Source organism: Panthera onca, chromosome C2 (assembly GCF_046562875.1).
Source record: "Panthera onca isolate mPanOnc1 chromosome C2, mPanOnc1 haplotype 2, whole genome shotgun sequence".
Classification (NCBI taxonomy): domain Eukaryota; kingdom Metazoa; phylum Chordata; class Mammalia; order Carnivora; family Felidae; genus Panthera; species Panthera onca.
Genome location: NC_138347.1, coordinates 126,739,860 through 126,752,321, shown reverse-complemented (window position 1 = coordinate 126,752,321; position 12,462 = coordinate 126,739,860). Strand labels below are relative to the sequence as shown.

Sequence of the window (12,462 nt, the reverse complement as noted above, 5' to 3'; positions counted from 1 at the left end):
ACAATTGATCTCTGAGAGAAGTAAAGGGGTCCCATGTAGGAAATGTCTCCTGATCCTGGCTGCCTACACGTATCAAATAAGATGAGTTTTCACTTAGTGTGAAACCACTGATGGCATTGCTGAAAACAAAACTGTTGAAATGAAGTCCTTCTCTGTAAGTGGAGGACAGATGTGGATGGACCCAGGGGAGCCTCATGCACCCTGGCTGGTGCACGTTTGATGATGGGGCATAGTAGACTCAAATGTCTACAGCACAGTTAGGGATGGGGCCAAGGTCTCTGAGTCCCTACCTGAAACTAGAGGCCCTATGCCCCTGTCAGGACAGAATGAAAGGTGGAGGTGGAATTCAGACTTTTATGGGAGCCCTTGGGTACTGGTACTCCAATGGCAATAATTTTAGGTCCTTGTAGGAGTAGCTTTTGGTGGTTGAGGATGGTGTAGTTACCCATGATGGATAAGTCCACGTGTGTTTGTGGATGGGGTCCTCTGGACCATTTTGTGTGCTGATGATTGTAGTCCCCACCACTAAGTATATAATTAGGTTATTAACATTCTGACTATGTGTAGTATTGAATGCCATCGCCACCTCAAGGGGTATGCACCACAACAAGGACAGACTCAAGCATAATGGGCCAGGTACATTCCTTGCAAACTACAGAGTTGCCCAAACCACTGCATACTGTTCAACAAAAAATACTGAATCCATGATGGGGAAAAGGACACTATTCTGTTAATTCAAGACAAGATAAGCAGAGGTGCTGATAGCCATCCTGTCATAATATAATAGCCCTGTCTGGCTAGTTAGGAAAGCCTCAGAGCATGGAGGTTGATAGATTTTCACAGGTTAAATGGAGAAGTTCCAGCTTTGGCCCCTGATATTGTCATCAGTACACAATGGTGGCAACCCATAGGGAAAACTTGTACACTGTTACTGATCTGGCTAATGACTTTTACTCAGTCCCTTTGCATGAAGAGGATTAGGACCAATTTGCATTCACACAAAACAGCCTGCATACACTTTTACTCTATTTCTTGTAATATGTCATTATTGACTAGGGCTTGATCTTCAATAAGCCCAAGTCCTCATTGACATTTTAGTCATCCATTACATTAATAACATTCTGATAGTAGGGCTAACTGAAAAACATGTGGCTGCAGTGCTATACTTAAGTCACTGATGAAATGATTACTGCCAATGTGACTATAAAACTAGATGAAGTCCAGGGCCTGGCATATCAGGTGCAATTATTAGGGGGCACTTGGGTTGGAAACTAAAGAAGTATCCCAGAGACAATCAAACAAAAATATAGGCCTCGGCAGCACCCATTAATAAAAAGGAATCCCAACAGCAGTGGGCCTCTTTGAGTAATTAAAGAGCATGTGTCCCACCAGAGTGCTTTCTTGGCTCCTTTAATTGAGATGAACCACAAAGCAGCCAATTTTATTTATTTTGAGAGAAAAACAGAGAGCGCGCGCGCGCGCGCACACACCCACACACACACACACACACACACACACACACACACACACACACACACGAAGGGGGGAGGGGCAAAAGGGAGAGGGAGAATCTCAAGCAGGCTCCACCATCCAGTACAGAGTCTGATACAGGGCTCAATGTCTTGACTGTGAGATCATGACCTGACCTGAAATCAAGAGTCAGACGCAACCCACTGAGTCACCCAGGTACCCCTTAAAGCACCAATTTTAAATGAAGTCTTTTGCTGCAGCAGGCCTTGGAAGCTATTCAACAAGCCATGGCCCAGACACAGCTTTGGGGACCTTTGAAACTTGTTAGACTGATGGAACTGCAGGTTTCCACACACCCCTAACATACTGATTGGTCTGTGGCAGAAGGAAATTGCCACTGTGGTGCCCTGGCTTCTTGGACTCTGGATCTGCAAAATTCCAGAAGCTACCATCCAATACACCCCTTTTGAATGACATTTCCTTGCTTGCTATTGGGCACTAATAGAGATGGAGCATCTTACATCCAGAGTGCTATACACAAACACTACAACTTGAACTATTTTCACTTGGGTAATTACAAAGCCTACCAATAAAATTAGAAAGGCTCATACCAAAGTTCAATCATAAAAGGGAAATGGTACACCCAATATAAGGCCTGGACAGAATCCCAAGGGACTAGCAGGCTCCATAAGCAAATAGCCAGCTTACCAGAAAGGCACAAAGAACCTATAGGGGATGCTCTGGCCTCTCCTAAGGCTACCTAGGGCACAAGATTTTAAAATGTGCCTGGTGACTGTAAGCCATGGTTTACTGACTGCCCTGTGGAACTTAAAGCAGATAGGGTCTGCTGGGTTGCAGTTGCCACCTGGCCAAGAGATGGCCATCTTTTGACTGAGACAAGATGTGGATGTTCTATCCAATGGGCCAAGCTCTGTGCTTTGGTGATAGCTGTACAGGCCACCCCTACCACCATGCCATGATACATTTTTACCAACTCACAGGCTCTCATCAATGGTTAGGAGAATGGCAACTAAAAGACTAGACTGTTAAGGGATGTCCCGTATGGGAAAAAGAACCAAGGCAGCAGCTTACTGTCTATAAAGAAAAAAATATGTCACTCATGTGGATAGTCAAGACAAAAGACCTTTTAAAATAAAAGCATAAGTAGCACTCTTATGCCAATCCACCTTGTGCCTTGCAGGCTGCAACAATCTCTCACTGGGTATATCTATGAACTGGAAATGGGAGTCCACTGCATATGTGAAAAATGCGGCAAAGCCCAAGGGATAACCTTGGAAGACACCAAGACTAAGGATCCAGTGCAATCTTATGATTCTTCTCAATATACTCAAATCATCTAGAGAGAACTGGGACACATTAACCAAGGACTGGGGACCCACCTGGGTCTAGTAGATTGATCACACTGTATCCCCAACCCATAGCCATGAGCACAGATGCTGCCTCACTGCCATTAACACCTACTCAGACTATGGTATTCCTATTCCAGTCTGACATTTGGACGCTGACTGAAACTATCATAGCTGTCCTTGAACAAACCTTATGTCATATTTTTGGATGCCCTAAAAGATTTCACTCTGACCAAGGAATATCCTTCATTGCCCAAGCAAGACAACAATGGGTATATATTCTCATGGAATATGAACTTTTTATGCATATTATCACTTTCATGCCAATGGAGCCACTAAATGAATGAATGGGTGACTTACACAGCAACTAAAGAAAGAATACCAAGACAGCCTGCTAATGAATTGGTACCCCCATCTGACTAGGGCTGTATGGCTACTAAACAGTGCACGGCAGTACAAGGGGAAAATGGCACTATGATGCATGCTGGGAAATACCGAGGTTGGATGCGGTGGAGGGCAGGGAGTAGGCAGCCATGTGTTTAGGCTATGCCTGCAAAATACCAATCTCAGTATAGCAGTCATTCTTTTTTCCCCTTGGTGTATTGGTTTGCAGTTCTGGCTGCCACAGCACACCGGACGTGGCCCCCTGACCCTACTCTGGATGTGATGCTTCCCTTGGGCACCTCCCTTCTATGGGAAACCATAAGGGTAGGAGACAAAACCAAGAAGTACCACAGTGCTAGTGTCCTTCTAGTAGTGTTGGGGAACATTTGACCCTTCAGATCAGGTGGGTGATATTACTGGAATGTCAAGTATGTGCAGCACATGACCTCCCTTTCTGGATTGGCCAATTAAGGCCAAAAAGTATGGATCAAGCAACAATGACACTGGGTGCTCAAAAAGATAGTAGCATCAGGATTGGGGCAGATAGCCTGGGTTGCAACACCTAAGTAATTAGCACAAGTAGTAGACCGAAGCATCTTTGGCCTCAGGAGGTTCATGGAGTAGAAGACAGGGAGGAACATTACTCTTTCTTCTCATTCCTACAGAATCCTCTGCTACAGAATGCCTGGTACAACAACTTGATAAAAATCCGTACAGCCACAGTAAGAGAAGGGAAACTTAACCAATGCTGGATTTGTCATTCTGGAATAAAGTCCCTCTTGCCCTGCATTCCCACTATAATGTCCTGGCCAATTACAACTATTTAGACCTTCCTTAGTTATCAATGGGTCAAATCACTGGGTGAGTCCTTCAATACAGTCCAGATGCAAGCATACTCTGGAGTCTCCTGCTTTATTTTTTTTATTTTTGTTTTTAATTTTTTTTTAATGTTTATTTATTTTTGAGACAGAGAGAGACAGAGCATGAACGGGGGAGGGGCAGAGAGAGAGGGGCACACAGAATTGGAAGCAGGCTCCAGGCTCTGAGCCATCAGCCCAGAGCCTGACGCGGGGCTCGAACTCACGGACCGCAAGATAGTGACCTGGGCTGAAGTCGGACGCTTAACCGACTGAGCCACCCAGGCGCCCCTGGAGTCTCCTGCTTTAATATCATCTATGATGTGACAGAAAAAAGACCCCTGTACTAGAATGGTTATTACTAATCTTTATCGAAATTCTGGATGTGGACACCCAATATGTAAATTTTCTTTCTTGGTAACCACATGGCAAAAGCAGGCTGAGACGAGTCAGCATTTTGAGAACAAATCCCTGGTGTATGTCACCCACACTCTTGTATTATGTATTTCTCTGTGGACTCCAATGGACAACAGAATGTATGCCTCCAAGGGAAAGATTTTATTGCCTCACTGCCCAGGTCAGGAACTGCAGAGAGGGCTGGAAAGGACACGCTTTGCTGACACACCACAGAGTGGTGCACAGTTCCCTCCTGGGAAGACAAATTAACCACTGGTTTCATTCAATTATCCAAATTCTAATACTGGGTATAGGTATGTAGCCCTAGAAAAAATGGTATACAACCTGTCCTTAACCATGGCAGAAATAGTTAATGCTACTGTGTAAGCCACTCAAGATCAACAAGACTCAATGAACTCACTAGCCAGTGTGGTGACAGCCCTCGATCATCTGGTGTAGAAAAGTGTGGCATGTGTGTACATACGTCAATAATTCAAGTTAAAAACTGAGCTGGTGAATATCCACATTCAGATGGGATGGTTATTAGCTGTATATTCACAGGCCCTCAGACTTAGTTTTTAACCTCTTTAGTTGGCTTAATCTAGGCACTTGGGGTTTCTAGTTGAGCACCATCCTACAGGGAAGCCTGATCATTCTCCTGGGTCTGGCTCTCTTAAGCACGCTGGTAAGTGCCATCTCCAAATGACAGGGAAGCTGTATGAGCAATCCACATCCATATAGGTTGTTCAAGGACCCTATCGGACCTAATTCTGTCTTCGGGTTTGGAGCGGGCAATGGTCCTACAGGATATGATTTGCTTTATCTGCCACTTTGATGACCAAGCAGGGGTGAGGTGTGGACTTCTGGGAAAGGTAGTCTTCTGCATGCATTCTTTTGACCCCTACTTGGCTGCACAAGAATGGGCCGTGGGCCTGGAACATTTCCTTATCAAGAGATGAGTCTTTGCAACCTGTGCTGGGATAACTGCCTTTTGTGGAAATATCATTCCTATTTCAGATTCACTGTAGGTCCCCATGGTCTTCTTAACCATGTGAGTCACAAGGCACCTGGCCAAACTCACTACTAAAACTCTCTCTTCAGGGGAGAGGACAGGGTCCTTAGTTTTGTGGCATAAGAGAGGTACATGCAGGGCAACTGCCCCATGCTGATTGCTGGTTGGAACCTGCTGGCCATGGAGGACCAAGGCCCACTAGTGAAGTCAATATTGTTCTGTCCCCTCTTATGTGAGTAAAACATTGCTCCATCCAGTGCTTGACTGTGTTGTCTTTTCCTTGGCAAACCTGGTTTCAAGATGCAGTGGGCATGAATTTCTACCCTGGTGATAGGCGTCAAGTATCATTTTGCTTGACATATAAAGAGCTAAAAAGGCTTTAGATGAACTTAAAGAGGCTATGGGATGAGTCAACACAGAGAAGAAGAAATGGGGTGGAACAACAGAAAATAGGTTCCACCCAGGCACTACAGAGATTCTGATATGAGGTATCAAGCATAGGCAAGAAAGAAGAATTTTACAGAGAGCTAAAAGCAAAAACAATAAAGAGCAATACTGACAAACCGTAAAGGAAAGAGAAAGGTAATCTAGTGTCATGAGCATAAATGTAAAGAGACTAGGATATTTAGTCTAGAACACAGAGATTACCACAGCTGAATTTAAATTAGACCTATTTTGTGTCACCATCAATGAAAGAACTAAAAAAAACGAGTAGAGAAATTAGAAGTATTGGTCAATAGAAAGATGAACTGAATCTCTAATAAATAACTCCTTTAGTTAGAGACTGCTTGTCTTTCTATTGACCAAAACTTATACAACAAAATTTAAATGAACTTGCAGTATTAAGAAAAAAGTTTGTCTTATTGAGGAATGTGGACTGATATTCTGAAATCAAGACATAGGAATATCAAATCTTTATGTTGTACACCTTAAGCTAATACAATGTTATGTCAATTATATCTCAATAAAACAAAAAATGCAATTTATAATTAAAATGTAATCTTAAAAAAAGACAGGAATTTTATCAGCTCATTTGAAAAGGCACAGAACAGGTTGGAAGGCAGAGGCCACAGCCTATAGAATAAGCACTCTCAAACAGATGATTAAAAGGAGATAAAGAAGGGCGCATGGGTGACTCAGTTGGCTAAGTGTTGGACTCTTGATTTCGGTTCAGGTCATGATCTCACAGTTCGTGAGTGACAGCCCTGTGTCAGACTCTGTGCTGACAGTGTGAAGCCTACTTGGGGTTTTCGCTCTCTTCCTCTCTCTCTGCCCCTCCCCTGCTTGTGCACACGAGCTCTCTCAAAACAAATAAACACACTAAAACAAATTTTTTTAAAAAGGAGAGAAAGCAAATGACTACAGTCCTCATATGGAAAAAAGTGCATGATTTCAGTGACATTAGAGTGAAAAAAGGAAAGCTTAGAAGGGATTACTTACTACTGACACTCTTTTCTAAATAAAGTAATTGTAAAAGAGGTTTATAAAAATGTTCTACTGAAAATAGTATTCTCATATCCTTTTATCAACAATGTACAAAACCTCCCTCCCTCTTCCTTTATCTGGACAGAAAACTCCTATAAACATGGTTTTGGGATTTATTTTAAAGTGTATTTTGGTAAGTCCCAACAAATATGTCTTCCCCAGAATTTGCAGCCCTACATAAATTCTGTTAAAACTGGCAATTTTACTGTTACTTAAATTTAGTAGGATACTCTATTAGGGAGATAGGAGGAGGGAGGAGAAGAAGGAAAACTGGTATGGTAGTGGTGAGGAATAAAAATACAAGACTTTAAATTTATTCCTACTAAAAAGTTTGTCTTGTTGGATTTAGCCATGCGTGTATGCTTGTGAGGACACACTGTATAATTCTTTCTCTCAAAATGCATAAAATTTAATTGGATAAACCTGAGATGAGGCTTAGCTGTGAAAGTCCTGAATTCCACACAAGGATTAGAAGAAAGAAAACATAGGATCAAGCTTGGGATTTATTAGTGTAGAGAAAAGGATTCTGAATTGCAGCAAAGATAAATATTCAGGAAAAAATTCACTGTGTACTAACTGGATATTCCTTCAAATAAGGTAGGGGATAAGAACCCCTTATAATCATCAATTAAAAATTAGTAATTGTGGGGTTGAACAACCAACGGGTGATGATCTCCCTATACTCTGAACTATTTCTTATAGCAAAAGTGGTCTGTAAAATCCCCTGGGCTGTTTTATTATAATATATGAAATTTTGTGGTTTTCAAATTATCTTTGGTAATATTTAGCATGCTTTTATTTAAAAAGTAAATGCCCTACAGGCTGATAATGGTAATACATAAAAAATAAGTCTTAGAGTATTACCTATTGTCTTAAAAGTCTAATAATATAATTGCATTTAAAAATTTAGGATAAATTGTAAGGTTTCTCTATTCGTGAATATCTGGCAATTTAAGTTATAGAATATCAGGTCATTCAATATAAAAATTCCAATAATTTGTCACTCCTCCCCTTGGTTATTTTGAGGATTACTTATTCAGCATTTGATAATGTGGGATTCCTTTCAAAATGAGCGCCTTTTCTAGGGGCACAGAAATAAAAATGGATTTTTAGATCAAATATTCTAAAATCCAACAAATCTACTCAACTCTTATAAAATACTCTACTGTCATATGGCTTTAACAGATTCAAAACAAGAAGGTTTTGTTGTTGTTGTTGTATATTAAGAGAAACAAGGAATCTCTTTTGATTCCAAGCTAGAAAAAGATAATTAGCTTCTTGGGATGGTATATTTTCTTAAAACTTTAGATGTACTAGGTTGTCAACTTGGTTTAAGATGGTATTATAGTAAGTTAAGACAGAATTTCCACACAGGCCAATGTCTCAAGTTTTGTCATGGCCATCAAATGAACAATTTATTTAGGTGTATCATCTTAAATTTTCATATTATTACAACTCTTAAAAACAAAAACTCAACTAATGCCATCATAATTCCTAGCATTCTAGTATTGAGACAAGCATATCTTCTATCAAAGTCTGAAAGAGTAACTTACCCTATCATGAAGAGTCCAGCCAACATATTTTAGGTAACTGTCATTTAGGAAGGCATCACTATACATTTTCATCCATACTCCAATTTCTTCAATACAAATGGCTCTAATCTCAGCAATAGCATCACTAGAGAAGAAAACCAGACAAACCTCAGATTAACATCCAAAGCTAGAATGTACTTCATACTCATTTACAGCAAGTAAATATTAACATTTTTCCTAATACTGTATTTATATCTGCACTCTAAAAAATCCTCCAGTTTTAGTATATTCTGTTTTTTAGATGTCTTCTATAAAATAAAAATTACCAGTACCAAACTGAAAAAAAAATATGCTTCTGGAAATCATCCAATTTTGATTTTACTTTCATTGGACTAGGAAACCTGGGAGCTTTCTGAAAGCCTTACAACTATTATGGAGTCAAGAAACATGTTAAGTCTGAGGAAACCAGCATACCATCATCTAAACACAGAATAATATGGAACTCAAAAATTGTTTCTCTAAATAATTATGAATCTTTTAAGCTAGCACACATCTACTGAATTAAGAGAAAATAAACATGACCAAAACACAAATTAGTATCTATAAGGGAAAATGATGGAAGCATATATTATTTGAAAATGTACAGTAGTTTAAAAACCAAAACCTTGAAGTAACTGCCCTAATAATTCACAGTTAAAATGGGAACAATCCTGGTGACTACACTGTGAAGTGTACCAAAAGTCAGGTTTCTGGCACCGTGCCCAGATGGCTTTTCATCTCACTTTAAGCATCTAATATAACACTCCTGGGATGATTTTCCTACTGTAAAATTTGTGAACCACGAACAAATACAATTTTAATATTTTTACTTTATCTTTTAACAGGTTATTAGTTATAGCTTTAAAAAATCATATTAAAGATCATAAGATAAATCTTAACTTTCTTTTGTAGCTCAATCTTCGAGGTTTCTGATTTACGATATATAGGTAAGTTAGAATTTTAGGTAATTTTAATTCTCCAATTTAAAAAAGACAATCAATCATCTGTTAATTAATTGCTAATCTGGCAATAATTCAGCTAGAATTTTACTGTTAATTCGGGAGCTTTTCTTAGTTTCTCTTTTATGACAAAAGAGAATTCAGAATACAGAATTCTGGTATTTGATTCTGTTTTAATAAATCTCAATTCCTTCTAAGTCCCCTTGTTCAAGAATAAAAATGTGAGAAATTTTTTCTTTTTAAAAATTTTTTAACGTTTATTTATTATTGAGAGACAGAGCATGAGCACGTGAGGGACAGAGAGAGGAGGAGACGCAGAATCTGAAGCAGGCTCCAGGCTCTGAGCTGTTAGCACAGAGCCTGATGCAGGGCTCGAATTCCCAAACTGCAAGATCATGACCTCCGCCAAAGTCGGACACTCAACCGACTAAGCCACCCAGGGGCCCTGAAATTTTCTCTTTCAAAGCCATTCTACTAAATTACAATCTTTAGTTTTCCTACATATTTTTAATGCCTTTTTCTTATGGAAAGATCCTATTGCATAGGCTAATGGTACAGACTCTGGAGCATGACATACTAAGTTCAAATCCTAACTCCACTATTTACTAGCTATGTAGCTTTAGGCAAGTTACTTCCCTCTTAGATTTTCTCAATTGTAAAATAGTTATAATAACCGTACCTAGCTTAGAGCTCAGAGTTACTGTGAGAATGAACACACCTGGCACGTACTAAACCTTCCATAAACGCTCCCTTCTGTATCTTTATGCTTTAAGTTCATATATATAGCTTTACAGATTTTAAAGCTTTACATAAATAGTATCTTGTAGGTATCCTCTCCAAAAATGATGTTCAGTTCTCCTTTCTGCATATACAGAAATTATTATAAATTATTTATACATTTTCTCATTGGCAGACATTTAGGCTGTTTCCAAGTTTTTGCTTTTATTAACAATGAATGCCATAAACATTCTTGTATATGCCTTCTTGTGCACACGTATGAAAGTTTACGTAGGGTAGTGTTTTCAAACAGTATATGACTACCTATCAGCACATTATGAAATACATTTATTTAGTGAAAAACAAAGGATTTAGGATAGAAAATATGAAAAAAGTGTCACATGAGGTAAGCCAAGTGAATATTTTTTTTGAACTATTGTGTATCTGATGTTAGGATATGGTCAACTAAGTCTGTAACACACTTTTTATACCTAGAAGTGAAATTTCTGGAAAAGGAGTGATATACATCTTCTGCATTATTAGATATTAACAATCTTTTCCACAAATTAGCGTTTCATATCCTTACCCAACTTGGTATTATTCTACTATTTAATATATATTTCCATCTCTGTGAACTACAATTTCATGTATTTTGTCTTCCACTGGGTTGACCATATGAAAACAGTAACAGCATAAATAAAACAATCACAAAACACCCAAATCTTATCACTTTACTCTCCCAAAGGTATGTTACACTTATTCTCTACTGTACTACCCTTGTAAAAATCAATCCTAAAAAACAAACAAAAAAAACCAAAAACAAAACAAAACAAAAAACCACCCAAAATCCAGAAAGTTAAAAAACAGGCTAAGTTTTTGTTTGTTTGTTTGTTTATTACACAATACTACGAAAGCAGCCTGAAGACAAAATAATGGGTATAGTATGTTGATGAAAAATTACAAAGACTGTGGGCTCCTGGGTAGCTCAGTTGGTTGAGCATCAGACTTTTGATAGTCCAACTCTTTTCTTCTTAAAAATTTTTTTAACATTTATTCATTTTTGAGAGACAGCGAGTGAGCAAGCAGGCAGAGAGGGAAACAGAATCTGAAGCAGGCTCCAGGCTCTGAGCTGTCATCACAGAGCACAATGAAGGGCCCAAACTCGTGAACTGGGAGATCATGACCTGAGCCGAAGTCTAATGTTCAACTGACCGAGCCACCCAGGCACCCCTTAATAGTCCAACTCTAGATATCAGTCCAGGTCGTGGTCTCATTGTCAGTGCTTCACACTCCCTTAGTATGGCTCTGCACAGAGCTACGTGGAGCCTGCCTGGTATTCTCTCTCTCTGGCTCTATGCCCCTCCCTCTCCTTCTCAAAACAAATAAACTAAAAAGAAAAAAACAAAACCTACAAAGACTACTAAGTATGGTAACTGCACATATACACAGTTCAAACATTCTTCCATTCATTGCCACTGGTATTACCAATACGAATACCATTACTATTGGTATTAACATCATGAGTGTATTGGTATTAAGATCTAGAAATGACAAAGGCTTATAGCTTTCAGGAGAGAAATCTTGTTCAAAATCTTTTTATAACCATCTTTATGTCTAAGTCTAATTTCTAATGATTATTAGTCTTACCATTCTCCTAAAAGCTTATGTTCTTGGAAATAGATCCTCTCTGCATGCACTGCCAACATTCTGATACAACTTGTCTTCCTGGAATCCCAATCCTTGTCTATTTCAGATGCCAGTCTGACCCCTCCCCCCCCTTAACTAAAGAATTTTTAATATCCAGTGCTCCTGGGTGGCTCAGTTGGTTGAGCATCTGACTTCGGCTCAGGTCATGATCTCATGGTTTATGAGTCTGAGCGCGTGTCGGGCTCTGCGCTGATAGCTCAGAGCCAGGAGCCTGCTTCAGATTCCATGTGCTCTCTCTCTCTGCTCCTCCCCTGCTCGTGCGCTGTCTCTGTCTCTCAAAAATGAATAAACATTAAAAAAATTTTTCTTAATATCCTTTCTAGACTTACAATTTGACTATGTGTGGTCAGACAGCACATTCTGCTACTATTAAAAGTCCCGAGGCAATTTGTTTCCTGTTCAGGTTTTGAAATTCCAATCCACTTTGCCTGCTGATACCATCCTGTTAGACTAATCATTCTCTATAGGTAATTATATTATGTAATCACAGATTATACATAAAATTAGAACTCCTTTGTGGTAGTTTTAAAATATGTC

At 39.3% G+C, this 12,462-nt stretch overlaps 1 protein-coding gene across 3 annotated transcripts in view; it reads right to left on the bottom strand.

Moving 5' to 3' along the window:
* Nucleotides 1–12,462, bottom strand: part of STAG1 (STAG1 cohesin complex component) — a 401,929-nt gene that overhangs the window by 115,813 nt on the left and 273,654 nt on the right. For all 3 annotated transcript variants that reach the window (XM_060638731.3, XM_078432318.2, XM_060638735.3), the window contains one exon: nucleotides 8,525–8,648. In XM_060638731.3, the coding sequence (XP_060494714.1) occupies nucleotides 8,525–8,648 (124 nt within the window). The remainder of the gene's footprint in view (nucleotides 1–8,524; nucleotides 8,649–12,462) is intronic.